General features: G+C 40.0%; 1 protein-coding gene across 1 annotated transcript in view; it reads right to left on the bottom strand.

Moving 5' to 3' along the window:
* Positions 1-706: 706 nt before the first annotated feature.
* PLA2G12A (phospholipase A2 group XIIA) overlaps positions 707-20,906 on the bottom strand; it is a 101,689-nt gene continuing 81,489 nt past the window's right edge. Inside the window, exon 4 of the mRNA XM_053703550.1 lies at positions 707-1,117. Coding sequence (XP_053559525.1) covers positions 999-1,117 — 119 coding nt within the window. The 3' untranslated portion in view covers positions 707-998. The remainder of the gene's footprint in view (positions 1,118-20,906) is intronic.

Genomic DNA, 20,906 nt, shown 5'->3' with positions numbered 1-20,906 from the left:
ACATGACAATATTTATTAAAAGGATTAGTGACCTTTAACAGAGTAGTTCCGGTGAAAAACCATTCCCAGAATACTGAAGTGTATACATACATGTCATTATAACGGTATAGCAGGATTTTTTCATCAATTCCATTCAGAAAATAAAAACTGCTACATACCTCAATGCAGATTCATCTGCCCGCTGTCCCCTGATCTGAAGCCTTTACCTCCCTCAGATGGCCGAGAACAGCAATATGATCTTAACTACTCCGGTTAAAATCATAGTAAAAAACTCTGGTAGATTCTTCTTCAAACTCTGCCAGAGAAGTAATAACACGCTCCGGTGCTATTGTAAAATAACAAACTTTTGATTGAAGTCATAAAAACTAAGTATAATCACCATAGTCCTCTCACACATCCTATCTAGTCGTTGGGTGCAAGAGAATGACTGGGACTGACGTAGAGGGGAGGAGCTATATCAGCTCTGCTGGGTGAATCCTCTTGCATTTCCTGTTGGGGAGGAGTTATATCCCAGAAGTAATGATGACCCGTGGACTGATCGCACATAACAGAAGAAATAGACATAACTTTTAAAATTGTCAGAAAAAAAATCTACTACTCATGTGAAGTTCAGACTAAGTGCTATTGCATTGTATTGTTATCCTGCATTTGTTGATTATGCAAATCTACTGTGTTGACTGGTCCTTTAAGTAAAACCGCTTCCTAGTTAGAGTTTGGATTTTTATTGTAGTTCTGCAATTTTTTATAAAATGTGATACTAACAAAAAAAAGTTCTAAAACTGTATTTTTTGCTCTATAGATTATATAAAAACAAGTGTATTGTTGCACTTTTACAAAAAAAAATCTTCAGTTACTATATATATCATTTTCTTAAATTACAAAAAATATTTTCTTCATTTTCATTGGAATAAAAATATTAAATAATATTTAAGCAGTCTTTTGGTAAGGCACACTTGTCCAAGTACAATTCGTTCAATGACTATACATTGTTCATGCCATCAAAGATCAATTTTTTCTTCATATTGACAAATGCAGGCGGCTCTTTGGCTCTCCATATATGGCTTGCAACCTAGATGTATCACAGCATCGAAGAGAAGCGATACTGTGGATTCACAGGCTGAAAGGCAACACAAGAGAAAGGATTAGCAGCTATGATCTAATAAAAAACAAAAAAACAATAAAAACGAAATTAACAGTTTTCCTAAATATTGTAATTGAGAGGTCTTAAGCTTACACAACAAAATAACCCAGTTAAAATCAAAATGGCTTCTAGTTTTGTGCTGCAGTGCTGCAGATCAAGTTAAAGGTATACTAAACCCAAATTTTTTCTTTCATGATTCAGATAGAACATGCCATTTTAATCAACTTTCTTATTTACTTCTATTATCAATGTTCTTCATTCTCTTTAAAAAGCAGTAATGTAAAGCTTAGGATCCAGCCCATTTTAGGTTCAGCACCCTGGATAGTGATTGCTTATTGGTGGCTACATTTAGCAAAGCAATAAGCAAGCATAACCCAGGTTCTGAATCAAAATGGTCCGGCTACTAAGCTTTACATTCCTGCTTTTAAATAAACATAGCAAGAGAACGAAGAAAAAATGATAATAAGAGTAAACTAGAAAGTTTCTTAAAATTGCATGCTCTATATGAATAATTAAAGAAAAGATTTGGGTTTAGTATCTCATTAAGCACAATGGCATGTGAGCAGTGCTGTGAGGGCTGATTACATCAAGAAGGCCTCACAGGCTGCACGCCAAATGCGGTAAGCCCCAGAGTCATGTAGAGTTCCTGCTGGCATCAGACTGTGAAGGTAGGGTGTGAGGCCCAGCAAAAAATGCAGGATTGCAGCGCCATTGTGCCTGAGCGTGGCCAAGGAGGCGGCTTCACTTTTTCCTACCATGAAAAAAGAGGAAAAATGTGTCCGACCTCCTTGAAGGATCCTTAGGAGCCCTTGTCTACCGGAGCCTTATTGCAGTGTCTGTCCCTGTCTACATCCCCCAGGGCTTGTGGCCTGTGACACAAAGGGGTAAGAAGTTCACACTCTCAGAGTAAAGCTGGGGTGCTGTAAACTCGGCACTTGTTGGAGTGTGCCTAAGTAAAGTCTGTATTGGATCCAGGATTAAAGGTACTTACTGTATTTGCTTTATATTGAATGAGAAATATAAAATAATATATGAAGAGCTATTAACCCCTTAAGGACCAGCGACGTACCCTGCACGTCGCTGCAGTCCTGGGCTTCTCTCTGCCGCGATCTAACACAAAATAGCGAGATTGCGCTATTTCTGCATGCCCCACGAGTGGGGCACTGCAGAAATAGATTTGCAGAGTTACCGATGCAGAGGAAAAAAAGGGATAAAAAAATAAAAATAAATAAGTGCGTCATTGAGGGGGAAGGAGGGAGGAGGGGCAATGAGGGGTTTCCTATGTGGGATCAGTTGACGGCAAAGGATCTGGGAGGGGGTAGGGCTGCTACACTACAGAAAAAAAATAGTATATTATTATTATTTTTTTTAATTGCCTAATATGCAGCAAACTGGGTACTGGCAGATAGCTGCCAGTACCTAAGATAGCAGCAAATAGGTAGAGAGGGGAGGGTTAGATAGCTGTTTGGGGGGGATCAGGGAGGTAAGGGGGGGATACTACCCTGCAGGAAAAAAATAATAATATATATATATATATATATATATATATATATAAAAATTAAAAAAAGAAAAAAAGCCTTTTATTTTAGTACTGCCAGACTTTCTGCCAGTACTTAAGATGGGGGTGACAATTGTGGGATGGGGGAGGGAAGAGAGCTGTTTGAGAGGGGTCAGGGAGGGATCAGGGGTGGGATGTGTCAGGTGGGAGGCTGATCTCTACACTAAAGCTAAAATTAACCCTTCACTGCTGGGCATAATACAAGTGTAGTGCATAGCGGCATTTAGCGGCCTTCTAATTACCAAAAAGCAATGCCAAAGTCATATATGTCTGCTATTTCTGAACAAAGGAGATCCCAGAGAAGAATTTACAACAATTTGTGCCATGATTGCACAAGCTGTTTGTAAATAATTTTAGTAAGAAACCTAAAATTGTGAATAAGTTAACTATTTTTTTTATTTGATCACATTTGGCGTTGAAATGGTGGCATAAAATTTACCAAAATGGTCCTAGATCAATACTTTGGGTTGTCTACTAAGAAAATATATATAGTTTTGATAGGTGCATATAAAAAAGGCTCTATTTCTGTTTAAATGTAGTGAATGCTAAAAATGCTCTGCTCTTTTGGAGAAGTTTTTGTCTGAAATGCCCGGTCCTTAAGGGGTTAAAGGGACAGTCAACACTAAAATTGTTATTGTTTCAAAAGATAGATAATGCCTTTACTACCCATTTCCCAGCTTTGCACAACCAACATTGTTATATTAATATACTTTATAACATTTAAACCTCTAAAGTTCTGCCAGTTTCTAAGCCACTACAGACAGCCTCTTATCACATGCTTTCTTTATTTGCTTTTCACAACAGGAGACAGCTAGTTCATGTAGGCCATATAGATAACATTGTGCTCACGCCCACTGAGTTTTTTAAGAGTCAGCACAACACAGCACTAATTGGCTAAATTGTAAGTCAATAGATAATAAATAAAATGTCATGTGATCAAGGGGCTGTCAGAAGATGCTTAGATACAGAGGTAAAAAGTACATTAATATAACTGTGTTGGTAATGCAAAACTGGGGAATGTGTAATAAATGGATTATCTATCTTTTAAAACAATAACAATTCTCACCGTTCTTAGCTGCTACAGCAGCCCACGGTTAAATATATATATTTTTTTTTAAAAGTGTTTTTTATTGAGGTTTTTATATATTGACAAGAAGAGTAAGAACACACTGTATTGACAGGTCAAGGCAGTGTAGTAATTATACAATAAGATAATGCCTTGTTAAAAAAACAAAAAACAACAGTGTGATAATCAGGACGTGCAAATCAAGTATATAGGCTGCAACATATCAAGTAATGGCAGGGAAATGAATATCAACAATAAGATAAAACACACACCAATGAAACCTAATTTTTCTTAATAATCAAAGAATTGAAGTAACTATAACATAGGCCACTCATGGACCAGGTAGATAAATAATTAAATGGTGGTTAGTAGTTACGTGGCGGTCACTTTTGGACCATTTGTTAAAGGGACACTCAGGTTAAATTAAATTTTCATGATTCAGATTCAGCATGTAATTTTAAACAACTTTCCAATTTACTTCCATTAAAAAAAATGTGCACATTCTTTTATATTTACACTTTTTGAGTCACCAGATCCTACTGAGCACTATACGTATATGCATTTGTGATTGGCTGATTGCTATCACATGGTACAAGGGGAGTGGAAATATACATAACTTTGAAATTTGTTATAAAAAAAACTACTAGTCATTTGGAGTTCAGACTAAGTGCTATTCCATTGTCTTGTTATCTTGCATTTATTGATTATGCAAATCTAATGTGTTGACTGGTCCTTTAAGGATAAAGGAAAATCAGCAGTCAAGAGCTGCTTTAAGATTGGGAGGGAGGGGGGGGGGGACATGTCCGGTAGATTTAATGATATGCAGAGTCGTAATTATAAAGCTTGTTATCAAATGAGGGAGTTAACATCTAATATGATACATGAAATAGATGTGAGCATGGGCTAGGATTCTATACTCTAGCTGTGAGAGTGTAATGGTTGCTTTATAAGTATGGGTATGGGCTTACAGATTTAAATAGATGTAGGGAACAGTGTTGATGCCTCCTAACCTGAGGCGTGGCGATAAAGCCCAAGTAAATATCAATAGTGGTGGTTACAACCCTGACTAAGCATTAGTACCATTGAAACAATGAGGCTATGTAGAGTTAGTAAATCTTCTGCTTACTTGTCAATAACTTATGATCAAGGCAAACCCAAATATCCTGGAGAAGACCAGCATACACATAGACACGGAAGATATCATAGTAAATAAAAAGAGAAAACTTATGCTGCCATATCAACGCTGGGGGCTATTTATAGAGCTGTTATATGGTAGTGAGATGTATCATCAAAGAATCGGTGACTATAAACCCCGTAATGTAAAATCATCAGGATCTCTAAACTCAGAAAAGACCTCCCTCAAAAAGCCAAACCAGTATAAGTATATGGAGCAAAGAGGACCTTTAAATATTTAATATAGGAATAGCTTATATCAGTACTATGTGTACAGAAGGAGGCCCATATTACAAACCAATCTCTGAAAAATAAGTAGCCTTAAATATATAGGGACCCTAGAAACTACCATATGTATAAGCATAGGGCCATATGTTCACAAGAGCAAGCTTATATGGGTTAATGTGCTGAGAATATGATTATGTCTTGGCTAAGTGCTGTGTAGGGGAACAGTAGCAATGGTGGTCAAGATATACAATATCGTGATGTAGCGTAGTATGTAAAAGAATCATTAAAATAACAGAATTTATGCTTACCTGATAAATTACTTTCTCCAACGGTGTGTCCGGTCCACGGCGTCATCCTTACTTGTGGGATATTCTCTTCCCCAACAGGAAATGGCAAAGAGTCCCAGCAAAGCTGGTCACATGATCCCTCCTAGGCTCCGCCCACCCCAGTCATTCGACCGACGGACAGGAGGAAATATACATAGGAGAAACCATATGATACCGTGGTGACTGTAGTTAGAGAAAACAATTCATCAGACCTGATTAAAAAACCAGGGCGGGCCGTGGACCGGACACACCGTTGGAGAAAGTAATTTATCAGGTAAGCATAAATTCTGTTTTCTCCAACATTGGTGTGTCCGGTCCACGGCGTCATCCTTACTTGTGGGAACCAATACCAAAGCTTTAGGACACGGATGAAGGGAGGGAGCAAATCAGGTCACCTAAACGGAAGGAACCACAGCTTGCAAAACCTTTCTCCCAAAAATAGCCTCCGAAGAAGCAAAAGTATCAAATTTGTAAAATTTGGCAAAAGTGTGCAGTGAAGACCAAGTCGCTGCCTTACATATCTGGTCAACAGAAGCCTCGTTCTTGAAGGCCCATGTGGAAGCCACAGCCCTAGTGGAGTGAGCTGTGATTCTTTCGGGAGGCTGCAGTCCGGCAGTCTCATAAGCCAATCGGATAATGCTTTTAAGCCAAAAGGAAAGAGAGGTAGAAGTCGCTTTTTGACCTCTCCTTTTACCAGAATAAACAACAAACAAGGAAGATGTTTATCTGAAATCTTTAGTAGCCTCTAAATAGAATTTTAGAGCACGGACTACGTCCAAATTGTGTAACAAACGTTCCTTCTTTGAAACTGGATTCGGACACAAAGAAGGTACAACTATCTCCTGGTTAATATTTTTGTTAGAAACAACTTTCGGAAGAAAACCAGGCTTAGTACGCAAAACCACCTTATCTGCATGGAACACCAGATAGGGCGGAGAACACTGCAGAGAAGATAACTCTGAAACTCTTCTAGCAGAAGAAATTGCAACTAAAAACAAAACTTTCCAAGATAGTAACTTAATATCTATGGAATGTAAAGGTTCAAACGGAACCCCTTGAAGAACTGAAAGAACTAGATTTAGACTCCAGGGAGGAGTCAAAGGTCTGTAAACAGGCTTGATCCTAACCAGAGCCTGAACAAATGCTTGAACATCTGGCACGGCTGCCAGTCTTTTGTGAAGTAAAACAGATAAAGCAGAGATCTGTCCCTTTAGAGAACTTGCAGATAATCCTTTCTCCAAACCTTCTTGTAGAAAGGATAGAATCTTAGGAATTTTTATCTTGTTCCATGGGAATCCTTTGGATTCACACCAACAGATATATTTTTTCCATATTTTATGGTAAATTTTTCTAGTTACAGGCTTTCTAGCCTGAATCAGAGTATCTATTACAGAATCTGAAAACCCACGCTTTGATAAAATCAAGCGTTCAATCTCCAAGCCGTCAGTTGGAGGGAAACCAGATTCGGATGTTCGAATGGACCCTGAACAAGAAGGTCCTGTCTCAAAGGTAGCTTCCATGGTGGAGCCGATGACATATTCACCAGGTCTGCATACCAAGTCCTGCGTGGCCACGCAGGAGCTATCAAGATCACCGAGGCCCTCTCCTGATTGATCCTGGCTACCAGCCTGGGAATGAGAGGAAACGGTGGGAATACATAAGCTAGGTTGAAGGTCCAAGGTGCTACTAGTGCATCTACTAGAGTCGCCTTGGGATCCCTGGATCTGGACCCGTAGCAAGGAACCTTGAAGTTCTGACGAGACACCATCAGATCCATGTCTGGAATGCCCCATAATTGAGTTATTTGGGCAAAGATTTCCGGATGGAGTTCCCACTCCCCCGGATGGAATGTCTGACGACTCAGAAAATCCGCTTCCCAATTTTCCACTCCTGGGATGTGGATCGCAGACAAGTGGCAGGAGTGATCCTCCGCCCATTGAATTATCTTGGTCACTTCTTTCATCGCCAGGGAACTCCTTGTTCCCCCCTGATGATTGATATATGCAACGGTCGTCATGTTGTCTGATTGAAACCTTATGAATTTGGCCTTTGCTAGTTGAGGCCAAGCTCTGAGAGCATTGAATATCGCTCTCAGTTCCAGAATGTTTATCGGGAGAAGAGACTCTTCCCGAGACCATAGACCCTGAGCTTTCAGGGATTCCCAGACCGCGCCCCAGCCCACTAGACTGGCGTCGGTCGTGACAATGACCCACTCTGGTCTGCGGAAGCTCATTCCCTGTGACAGATTGTCCAGGGTCAGCCACCAACGGAGTGAATCTCTGGTCTTTTGATCTACTTGAATCATCGGAGACAAGTCTGTATAATCCCCATTCCACTGTCTGAGCATGCACAGTTGTAATGGTCTTAGATGAATTCGTGCAAAAGGAACTATGTCCATTGTTGCAACCATCAATCCTATTACTTTCATGCACTGCGCTATGGAAGGACGAGGAACAGAATGAAGTACTTGACAAGAGCTTAGAAGTTTTGATTTTCTGACCTCTGTCAGAAAAATCCTCATTTCTAAGGAATCTATTATTGTTCCCAAGAAGGGAACTCTTGTTGACGGGGACAGAGAACTTTTTTCTTTGTTCACCTTCCATCCGTGAGATCTGAGAAAGGCTAGGACGATGTCCGTATGAGCCCTTGCTTTTGACAAATCCTTGGAGCAGTGGCTAATCCGAATGGAAGTGCCACAAACTGGTAATGCTTGTCCAGAAAAGCGAACCTTAGGAACTGATGATGTTCCTTGTGGATAGGAATATGTAGGTACGCATCCTTTAAATCCACGGTAGTCATAAATTGACTTTCCTGGATGGTGGGTAGGATCGTTCGAATAGTTTCCATTTTGAACGATGGTACCCTGAGAAATTTGTTTAGGATCTTCAGATCCAAAATTGGTCTGAATGTTCCCTCTTTTTTGGGAACTATGAACAGATTGGAATAAAATCCCATTCCTTGTTCTCTTATTGGAACTGGATGTATCACTCCCATCTTTAACAGGTCTTCTACACAATGTAAGAATGCCTGTCTCTTTATTTGGTTTGAAGATAAGTGAGACCTGTGGAACCTTCCCCTTGGGGGTAGTTCCTTGAATTCCAGGAGATAACCTTGAGAAACTATTTCTAGCGCCCAAGGATCCTGAACATCTCTTGCCCAAGCCTGAGCAAAGAGAGAGAGTCTGCCCCCCACTAGATCCGGTCCTGGATCGGGGGCTATCCCTTCATGCTGTTTTGGTAGCAGTGGTAGGCTTCTTGGCCTGCTTACCCTTGTTCCAGCCTTGCATTGGTTTCCAGGCTGGTTTGGGTTGTGAAGTATTACCCTCTTGCTTAGAGGATGCAGAATTAGAGGCTGGTCCGTTTCTGCGAAAGGGACGAAAATTAGGCTTATTTTTAGCCTTAAAAGACCTATCCTGTGGGAGGGCGTGGCCCTTTCCCCCAGTGATGTCTGAAATAATCTCTTTCAAATCTGGTCCAAATAATGTTTTACCTTTGAAAGGAATGTTAAGCAATTTTGTCTTGAAAGACACATCCGCTGACCAAGACTTTAGCCAAAGTGCTCTGCGCGCCACAATAGCAAACCCTGAATTTTTCGCCGCTAATCTAGCTAATTGCAAAGCGGCATCTAAAACAAAAGAGTTAGCCAATTTAAGTGCTTGAACTCTGTCCATAACCTCCTCATACGAAGATTCTTTACTGAGCGACTTTTCTAGTTCCTCGAACCAGAAACACGCTGCCGTAGTGACAGGAACAATGCATGAAATTGGTTGTAGAAGGTAACCCTGCTGTACAAAAATCTTTTTAAGCAAACCCTCTAATTTTTTATCCATAGGATCTTTGAAAGCACAACTATCTTCGATAGGAATAGTAGTGCGTTTGTTTAGAGTAGAAACCGCCCCCTCGACCTTGGGGACTGTCTGCCATAAGTCCTTTCTGGGGTCGACTATAAAAAATAATTTCTTAAATATAGGGGGGGGAACAAAAGGTATGCTGGGCTTTTCCCACTCTTTATTTACTATGTCCGCCACCCGCTTGGGTATAGGAAAAGCGTCGGGGGGCACCGGAACCTCTAGGAACTTGTCCATCTTACCTAATTTCTCTGGAATGACCAAATTGTCACAATCATCCAGAGTAGATAACACCTCCTTAAGCAGTGCGCGGAGATGTTCTAATTTAAATTTAAATGTCACAACATCAGGTTCAGCTTGATGAGAAATTTTTCCTGAATCTGAGATTTCTCCATCAGACAAAACCTCCCTCATGGCCCCTTGAGATTGGTGTGAGGGTATGTCAGAACAGTTATCATCAGCGCCCTCTTGCTCTTCAGTGTTTAAAACAGAGCAATCGCGCTTTCTCTGATAAGTAGGCATTTTGGATAAAAGATTTGCTATGGAGTTATCCATTACAGCCGTTAATTGTTGCATGGTAATAAGTATTGGCGCACTAGATGTACTAGGGGCCTCCTGTGTGGGCAAAACTGGTGTAGACACAGTAGGGGATGATGTAGTATCATGTTTACTCCCCTCATTTGAGGAATCATCTTGGGCAATATCATTATCTGTGGCATTACTGTCCTTACTTTATTTGGACACTATGGCACAATTATCACATAAATTTAAATGGGGAGACACATTTGCTTTCATACATATAGAACATAGCTTATCTGATGGTACAGACATGTTAAACAGGCTTAAACTTGTCAACAAAGCAAAAAAAAAAAAAAAAAAGTTTTAAAATAAAACCGTTACTGTCTCTTTAAATTTCAAACTGAAAACACTTTATTACTGAATATGTGAAAAAGTATGAAGGAATTGTTCAAAAATTACCAAAATTTCACCACAGTGTCTTAAGGCATTAAAAGTATTGCACACCAAATTTCAGAGCTTTAACCCTTAAAATAACGGAACCGGAGCCGTTTTTAAATTTAACCCCTATACAGTCCCAGCTATATGCTTTACTGAGACCCAACCAAGCCCAGAGGGGAATACGATACCAAATGACGCCTTCTAGAAGCTTTTTTAGTGATTCTTAGATCCTCACACATGCATCTGCATGCCTTGCTCTCCAAAAACAACTGCGCAGTAATGGCGCAAAAATGAGGCTCAGTCTATAACTAGTAAGGCCCCCAGACTAAAAAAGGTGTCCAACACAGTGACTGCCGTTTTTTAAACGTTCCCCAAGATTATAATGCCAATTATTAGCTAGAATCTGTATAATATGCCCCAATAAAGCAATCGTTTTAGCCCATAAAAATGTCTACCAGTTTTTAAACCCTTTTTTAAGCCCTTTATTCTTTTATGTTTGACTAAGAAAATGGCTTACCGGTCCCCATGAGGGGAAATGACAGCCTTCCAGCATTACATGGTCTTGTTAGAAATATGGCTAGTCATACCTTAAGCAGAAAAGTCTGCTAACTGTTTCCCCCAACTGAAGTTACTTCATCTCAACAGTCCTGTGTGGAAACAGCAATCGATTTTAGTTACTGTCTGCTAAAATCATCTTCCTCTTACAAACAGAAATCTTCATCCTTTTCTGTTTCAGAGTAAATAGTACATACCAGCACTATTTTAAAATAACAAACACTTGATAGAAGAATAAAAACTACATTTAAACACCAAAAAACTCTTAACCATCTCCGTGGAGATGTTGCCTGTGCAACGGCAAAGAGAATGACTGGGGTGGGCGGAGCCTAGGAGGGATCATGTGACCAGCTTTGCTGGGACTCTTTGCCATTTCCTGTTGGGGAAGAGAATATCCCACAAGTAAGGATGACGCCGTGGACCGGACACACCAATGTTGGAGAAATATATGCTATAAACTTTGTCTTCTGGGCCAGCTCATTAGGTCCTGAGTAGCTATTATATGGGAGATATATGTCTCATTGTAGCATGGAGAATAAAAGAATATTCCTACTGGGGCTTGGTACCTGATAAACATGTACAGGTGGCCCTCGGTTTACGCCGGTTCAATTTGCGCCGTTTCAGATTAACAACCTTTTTTTCAGTCATGGGACTGCTATTGAAATGCATTAAAAATCAGTGCACTAATTACAATAGCCAGTAGGTGGAGCTGTCCGCTTGTGTTTCAGCAAAGTTAAGCTAGTTTAACAGCCTGAAATTGATCTGTGTACACAGATCAGACAAGACCTATCGAGCAAGATCTTGCAGCCACTTCCCTATTATCTTCCTGTCCAGCAGCTTGAGGTGAGGGTGCCTAACTGCTTATTAATCACTGCAGATTGAAATGCATAGAATAGGTGCAGAACCAATATTATCTAACATGCTAACAATGCAGAGAACTGTTTGCAGAAAAATGCAAGTAAAAAAACGTTTTTGTTTATTAAACTTAGTTTGATGATGATGCAGTCTGTTGTGTAATTATTTTATTAGGTGATGTTTAGCAAATGTTTTTGTTCATTAAACTTAGTTTGATGATGATACAATCTATATTATTAGGTTTATAATGCTGTTTAGCATTTAAAGTCTTCATTTTAAACCTTTAAAAATAATGTATTAGATGTTACTTATGACAATTTTGAGAGGGGCCTGGAACCTAACTACTCACTTCCCATTGACTTACATTATAAACTGGGTTTCAATTTACAACGGTTTCGATTTACAACCATTCCTCCTGGAACCTAACCCGGCGTAAACTGAGAGCTACCTGTATCTGTGTATACAAAACTATTGTACAGGTAAAATCTGCAGAAGCAACCAGGGTTCACAAACATAATATCAAAACAAGAAATGTTTTTTACAAATAGCAGGTTTGAGTATAACCCCTAATGAAGCTATATAGCAGTGCACTGATAGAATTAAACTAGGAGGTGAGAGCCAAAATAATATATTTTGTATAATTATGCAAACTGGTCTCTCGGAGTATTCCCGGTTGTTTAGGAACAGTCTTACCTTTTTGACTTATTCACATAGCTATACTCCCTGTTTGACATCAAACCAAATGCGATACCTTCAATATCTCAGTAAACTAATCTTTATAGTGTACAATTTATTGGGCAGGAGAGTCTCCTAGTGATAATTGAACAATTAACACAAATAGGATCCATTCTCACTATAGTATGTAGGGTAAAACTGTGTATATCAAATTATATAAAGGCACAATTCTCAGGGAACATAAGGATTCACTCAATTACACAGTAATGGGAACCTGTTACTTACTGCAGGACTATATATAAGTTTTTTTACTGACATGTGGGGATCTTTGAAGCATGAAATAACGAAAAACAGCATATTCTGGAATAACTATATCAAACTGTAGAGTCATCATTAAGTTATGTTTATCTGAGTGAGATATCAATGTTGTAATATGCAAAATGCCAACTCTAGTAGCAGTATTGTGCCTTTAAAATAAATGCTCCAGCCCCCTGTAAAAAAGGAACACAACGTGGTAATTCTGTAAGCATTAGGAACTATCAGTAGTGTACTAAATAATGCCACTTAACTTGATGCGAACAGGCACCAGAGCAGGCAAATACATGAAAACATATAATGATATACTGTTATAGCCCCCAGAGCACAGATAACACCCGGCTGATATTGAAAGTGGTAAGAGGTCCTCCATAGATCTCAAATGCATGTCCTCAGTGCTCTTAGGTATTAAAAGAAAACAACAGAAAGAAAACAGCGAAGAGAAAAGAATAAGGCTGCAGTTTAACCAATACCAGTAATCACCGTGAAACAATATGCTTTATTCGTTAGGGAAGATGGAACACATGTTAGCTGCTTGTCGGGGAGGAATAGAAACCAGAAATCCCAGCTCCTCTCTGCTAATACTCTCTCCTCACTCTCTAGAAAGTGTCCGAAGCCTGCTTGCTCTATTAGGGCTGTGGTTCTCCAGATCATCGCCTTCTGAGCATTGTTGAGGAGTCTATGGACCCACTAGGGATAGGGTACAGTATCAGGCACACCATACTCTGATAACTGTGTGCTCTGTGCTTGCGCTGGATTTGAAAGCTGCTTCATCCAGAGGAGCCTTTTGTAAGCAGTGCGGTTTAGTGAGTTGCTATGTTTTCTTACTAATCTCCGCTTTATCTGCCTTACAAATCTGTGTGCCCACCAATGTAATATAGGAGCTCAGATTCTCTGGCTGTATGACGCTGCTTCGGTTACTAGTAAGTGGGTCCTCCATTTCATTGGTCTTTAGGAGCTCCAGCTCTGTGTGCTCGTTTCTCGCTGTCCACTCAGGCTGGTCTAGGGAATATAGTATTTTCCGCTGTAAGTCAGCTAGCATAGACTTGATTTGAAGATAAAGTTCCTCCGCCATTTGTTATGGGTGAATAATTATACAGCGTTTAAGTGAGATGCAGACCTTTGCGAGTTTAATATGCCCGTGTTACCGGGAAGGAGCGCCCTGATTCCGGAAAGGCTCACCACCCAAGGCCCCAGCAGTCCGTTTCAGGGCTCGTAGATAGGATGTAGCTTGTTCTGAGACCTTCTGCTTATGTCTCAAGTGAAAGTATAGTTATCCCAACTGATTAGCTGAAAGGTGGGCATAAATATTTTGGCAAAGGCTGTAGATTTAGTCAGGTTGAGCGGGAGCCTCTGAAAGTGCGACTGAGTGCCATTTCTGCCTGGACACGCCCCACCCACGGCTAAACTTTTTTTGCTAAGAGGTAACGTTTTCACCTCTTAGCCAATAACCGTGCAGTAAATCCGGCTCCCATGGGCGCCAAGCCGGATTTACCGCACGGCTATTGGCTAAGAGGTGAAAACGTCACCTCTTAGCAAAAATCGAGAAAGATTGTACAAGTTGGCTGTACTAGGAAACGCCATTTGTTTTGTTTGCTTTAGATATCCTATATGTCGCTGGTCATTAAGGGTTTTTTCTGGGTGTAATAGCACGGGCCTTGTCGTGAGCAAGAAGCACGGGTCTTGTGAGCAAGACCATGCTTTTAGAACCTCCCTCCCTCCTGTAGGCTTGTTATAATAGTGGCGATACCACACTATTGGAAAACCGCAAGCCCAAGAAAGCACCAGCGACGTACCAAGGAGTTAAAGAGTTACGAGCAGAGTTTTATAAATATTGGTAGAGAAAGTTGAGACACATCTAACTAAACTCTTCAATGCAATCTTAATGAACAAGATTTTACCATTGAGGGACTTCACTGCGTCACACGTTAGTATTATCTTAAAACAAGGGAAAGATCCATTAAATGTAGCTTCTTATAAACCAATTTCCCTTTTAAACATAGACTATAACATGTTCACAAACATATTAGCTAATAAATTGATTACTAAAATACCAAATGTCATTAATGAAGATCAAACAAGCTTTATTAAATCAAGAACTTCTGTTAAGAACCTAAGGAAAGTAGTTATGATATTAACATATTATTGGCATTTTAAAAGGAAGGAATCTACCAAAAGCATGTTTAATTATGTTGGATGCAGAAAAGGCTTTTGATAAAATACTATGGGATCAGATATTCACATCACTTGAGAAATTCGGGATAGTATCTTAATACCATACAAAGTTTATATAGAACTATTAATGCTGCAATTATAATAAATAGAGAACTATCAAATATGCTTGAGTTACAGAGGGGAACAAGACAGGGCTGTACTCTGTCCCCCTTGATGTTTGATTTGGCTCTGGAGCCTTTGGCTATTAAGATTAGGAATTTAATGGTATAGAAATACATCAAAATAAAATCAGTGTTTCACTATATGCAGATGACACAATGGTCTTAATTAAAAACCTATAAAATAATTTTAAAACGGCTAGATTTAGAGTTTTGTCGGTAACGACCAGCGTAGCTAACGCTGGCTTTTTTCTGGCCGCACCTTTAAAATAACTCTGGTATTGAGAGTCCACAGAATGGCTGCGTTAGGCTCCAAAAAAGGAGCGTAGAGCATATTTAACGCCACTGCAACTCTCTATACCAGAGTTGCTTACGGAAGCGGCCAGCTTCAAAAACGTGGTCGTGCACGATTCCCCCATAGGAAACAATGGGGCTGTTTGAGCTGAAAAAAAACCTAACACCTGCAAAAAAGCCGCGTTCAGCTCCTAACGCAGCCCCATTGTTTGCTATGGGGAAACACTTCCTACGTCTGCACCTAACACTCTAACATGTACCCCGAGTCTAAACACCCCTAACCTTACACTTATTAACCCCTATTCTGCCGCCCTCGCTATCGCTGACCCCTGTATATTATTTTTAACCCCTAATCTGCCGCTCCGTAAACCGCCGCTACTTACATTATCCCTATGTACCCCTAATCTGCTGCCCCTAACACCGCCGACCCCTATATTATATTTATTAACCCCTAATCTGCCCCCCACAACGTCGCCTCCACCTGCCTACACTTATTAACCCCTAATCTGCCGAGCGGACCGCACCGCTATTATTATAAAGTTATTAACCCCTAACCCGCCTCACTAACCCTATAATAAATAGTATTAACCCCTAATCTGCCCTCCCTAACATCGCCGACACCTAACTTCAAACATTAACCCCTAATCTGCCGACTGGAGCTCACCGCTATTCTAATAAATTTATTAACCCCTAAAGCTAAGTCTAACCCTAACACTAACACCCCCCTAAGTTAAATATAATTTACATCTAACGAAATTAATTAACTCTTCTTAAATAAATTATTCCTATTTAAAGGGACAGTAAACCTTAAAAATAATGTTATATAATTCTGCACATAGTGCAGAATTATATAACATTATTTAGGTGCTATAGCCATAAAAGCCTTTTTTACAGTTTAATTTGCTAAAATACCGCGCTTTTACAGATCCGCTCTCTGCTCTCTGCTGAGCGAGCTGCACTTAGTCTTATGGCGCGGTCGGGCCGGGCTGTGACTATACAGCTGGCCCGATGCGCTGACTGAATATTACAGACCCGCTCAGCAGATAGCAGAGAGCGGGTCTGTAAAAGCGCGGTATTTTAGCAAATTAAACTGTAAAAAACAGAATTTATGTTTACCTGATAAATTTCTTTCTCCAACGGTGTGTCCGGTCCACGGCGTCATCCTTACTTGTGGGATATTCTCTTCCCCAACAGGAAATGGCAAAGAGCCCAGCAAAGCTGGTCACATGATCCCTCCTAGGCTCCGCCTACCCCAGTCATTCGACCGACGTTAAGGAGGAATATTTGCATAGGAGAAACCATATGGTACCGTGGTGACTGTAGTTAAAGAAAATAAATTATCAGACCTGATTAAAAAAACCAGGGCGGGCCGTGGACCGGACACACCGTTGGAGAAAGAAATTTATCAGGTAAACATAAATTCTGTTTTCTCCAACATAGGTGTGTCCGGTCCACGGCGTCATCCTTACTTGTGGGAACCAATACCAAAGCTTTAGGACACGGATGAAGGGAGGGAGCAAATCAGGTCACCTAAATGGAAGGCACCACGGCTTGCAAAACCTTTCTCCCAAAAATAGCCTCAGAAGAAGCAAAAGTATCAAACTTGTAAAATTTGGTAAAAGTGTGCAGTGAAGACCAAGTCGCTGCCCTACATATCTGATCAACAGAAGCCTCGTTCTTGAAGGCCCATGTGGAAGCCACAGCCCTAGTGGAATGAGCTGTGATTCTTTCGGGAGGCTGCCGTCCGGCAGTCTCGTAAGCCAATCTGATGATGCTTTTAATCCAAAAAGAGAGAGAGGTAGAAGTAGCTTTTTGACCTCTCCTTTTACCTGAATAAACAACAAACAAGGAAGATGTTTGTCTAAAATCCTTCGTAGCATCTAAATAGAATTTTAGAGCGCGAACAACATCCAAATTGTGCAACAAACGTTCCTTCTTTGAAACTGGTTTCGGACACAGAGAAGGTACGATAATCTCCTGGTTAATGTTTTTGTTAGAAACAACTTTTGGTTAAACACTAAAAAACTCTAAGCCATCTCCGTGGAGATGTTGCCTGTACAACGGCAAAGAGAATGACTGGGGTAGGCGGAGCCTAGGAGGGATCATGTGACCAGCTTTGCTGGGCTCTTTGCCATTTCCTGTTGGGGAAGAGAATATCCCACAAGTAAGGATGACGCCGTGGACCGGACACACCTATGTTGGAGAAAAGGCTTTTATGGCTATAGCACCTAAATAATGTTATATAATTCTGCACTATGTGCAGAATTATATAACATTATTTTTAAGGTTTACTGTCCCTTTAAAGCTAAATACTTACCTGTAAAATAAATCCTAATATAGCTACAATATAAATTATAATTATATTATAGCTATTTTAGGATTAATATTTATTTTACAGGTAACTTTGTATTTATTTTAACCAGGTACAATAGCTATTAAATAGTTAAGAACTATTTAATAGCTAAAATAGTTAAAATAATTACAAATTTACCTGTAAAATAAATCCTAACCTAAGTTACAATTAAACCTAACACTACACTATCAATAAATAAATTAAATAAAATACCTATAATTATCTACAATTAAACCTAACACTACACTATCAATAAATAAATTAAATACAATTCCTACAAATAAATACCATGAAATAAACTAACTAAAGTACAAAAAATAAAAAAGAACTAAGTTACAAAAAATAAAAAAATATTTACAAACATTAGAAAAATATTACAACAATTTTAAACTAATTACACCTACTCTAAGCCCCCTAATAAAATAACAAAGCCCCCCAAAATAAAAAAATGCCCTACCCTATTCTAAATTACTAAAGTTCAAAGCTCTTTTACCTTACCAGCCCTGAACAGGGCCCTTTGCGGGGCATGCCCCAAGAAATTCAGCTCTTTTGCCTGTAAAGCAAAAAACATACAATACCCCCCCCCCAACATTACAACCCACCACCCACATACCCCTAATCTAACCCAAACCCCCCTTAAATAAACCTAACACTAAGCCCCTGAAGACCTTCCTACCTTATCTTCACCATACCAGGTTCACCGATCGATCCAGAAGAGCTCCTCCGATGTCCTGATCCAAGCCTAAGCAGGGGGCTGAAGAGGTCCATAATCCGGCTGAAGTCATCATCCAAGCGGGAGCTGAAGAGGTCCATGATCCGGCTGAAGTCTTCATCCAAGCGGGAGCTGAAGAGGTCCATGATCCGGCTGAAGTCTTCTATCAACGGCATCTTCAATCTTCTTTCTTCGGGAGCCATCATCTTCCATCCGACGCGGAACATCCTCTTCTCCCGACGCCTACTCGCCGAATGACGGTTCCTTTAAATGACATCATCCAAGATGGCGTCCCTCGAATTCCGATTGGCTGATAGGATTCTATCAGCCAATCGGAATTAAGGTAGGAATATTCTGATTGGCTGATGGAATCAGCCAATCAGAATCAAGTTCAATCCGATTGGCTGATTGGATCAGCCAATCGGCATCTTCAATCTTCTTTCTTCGGGAGCCATCATCTTCCATCCGACGCGGAACATCCTCTTCTCCCGATGCCTACTCGCCGAATGACGGTTCCTTTAAATGACGTCATCCAAGATGGCGTCCCTCGAATTCCGATTGGCTGATAGGATTCTATCAGCCAATCGGAATTAAGGTAGGAATATTCTGATTGGCTGATTCCATCAGCCAATCAGAATATTCCTACCTTAATTCCGATTGGCTGATAGAATCCTATCAGCCAATCGGAATTCGAGGGACGCCATCTTGGATGACGTCATTTAAAGGAACCGTCATTCGGCGAGTAGGCATCGGGAGAAGAGGATGTTCCGCGTCGGATGGAAGATGATGGCTCCCGAAGAAAGAAGATTGAAGATGCCGTTGATAGAAGACTTCAGCCGGATCATGGACCTCTTCAGCTCCCGCTTGGATGAAGACTTCAGCCGGATCATGGACCTCTTCAGCTCCCGCTTGGATGATGACTTCAGTCGGATCATGGACCTCTTCAGCCCCCTGCTTGGGCTTGGATCAGGACATCGGAGGAGCTCTTCTGGATCGATCGGTGAACCTGGTATGGTGAAGATAAGGTAGGAAGATCTTCAGGGGCTTAGTGTTAGGTTTATTTAAGGGGGGTTTGGGTTAGATTAGGGGTATGTGGGTGGTGGGTTGTAATGTTGGGGGGGGGTATTGTATGTTTTTTTTTACAGGCAAAAGAGCTGAATTTCTTGGGGCCCTGTTCAGGGCTGGTAAGGTAAAAGAGCTTTGAACTTTAGTAATTTAGAATAGGGTAGGGCATTTTTTTTATTTTGGGGGGCTTTGTTATTTTATTAGGGGGCTTAGAGTAGGTGTAATTAGTTTAAAATTGTTGTAATATTTTTCTAATGTTTGTAAATATTTTTTTATTTTTTGTAACTTAGTTAGTTTATTTCATTGTATTTATTTGTAGGAATTGTATTTAATTTATTTATTGATAGTGTAGTGTTAGGTTTAATTGTAGATAATTATAGGTATTTTATTTAATTTATTTATTGATAGTGTAGTGTTAGGTTTAATTGTAACTTAGGTTAGGATTTATTTTACAGGTAAATTTGTAATTATTTTAACTATTTTAGCTATTAAATAGTTCTTAACTATTTAATAGCTATTGTACCTGGTTAAAATAAATACAAAGTTACCTGTAAAATAAATATTAATCCTAAAATAGCTATAATATAATTATAATTTATATTGTAGCTATATTAGGATTTATTTTACAGGTAAGTATTTAGCTTTAAATAGGAAAAATGTATTTAATAAGAGTTAATTAATTTCGTTAGATTAAAATTATATTTAATTTAGGGGGGTGTTAGGGTTAGACTTAGCTTTAGGGGTTAATACATTTATTAGAATAGCGGTGAGCTCCAGTCGGCAGATTAGGGGTTAATAATTGAAGTTAGGTGTCGGCGATGTTAGGGAGGGCAGATTAGGGGTTAATACTATTTATTATAGGGTTATTGAGGCGGGAGTGAGGCGGATTAGGGGTTAATAACTTTATTATAGTAGCGGTGCGGTCCGGTCGGCAGATTAGGGGTTAATAAGTGTAGGCAGGTGGAGGCGACGATGAGGGGGGCAGATTAGGGGTTAATAAATATAATATAGGGGTCGGCGGTGTTAGGGGCAGCAGATTAGGGGTACATAAGTATAACGTAGGTGGCGGTCGGCAGATTAGGGGTTAAAAAAATTTAATCGAGTGGCGGCGATGTGGGGGGGGCTCGGTTTAGGGGTACATAGGTAGTTTATGGGTGTTAGTGTACTTTAGAGTACAGTAGTTAAGAGCTTTATGAACCGGCGTTAGCCCAGAAAGCTCTTAACTACTGACTTTTTTCTGCAGCTGGAGTTTTGTCGTTAGAATTCTAACGCTCACTTCAGACACGACTCTAAATACCGGAGTTAGAAAGATCCCATTGAAAAGATAGGATACGCAATTGACGTAAGGGGATCTGCGGTATGGAAAAGTCGCGGCTGAAAAGTGAGCGTTAGACCCTTTTTTGAATGACTCCAAATACCGGCGGTAGCCTAAAACCAGCGTTAGGAGCCTCTA

The sequence above is a fragment of the Bombina bombina genome, chromosome 2 (genome assembly GCF_027579735.1).
Source record: "Bombina bombina isolate aBomBom1 chromosome 2, aBomBom1.pri, whole genome shotgun sequence".
Lineage (NCBI taxonomy): Eukaryota > Metazoa > Chordata > Amphibia > Anura > Bombinatoridae > Bombina > Bombina bombina.
Note: the sequence above shows the minus strand (reverse complement) of the source record. Positions and strands in the feature narration are given on the sequence as shown.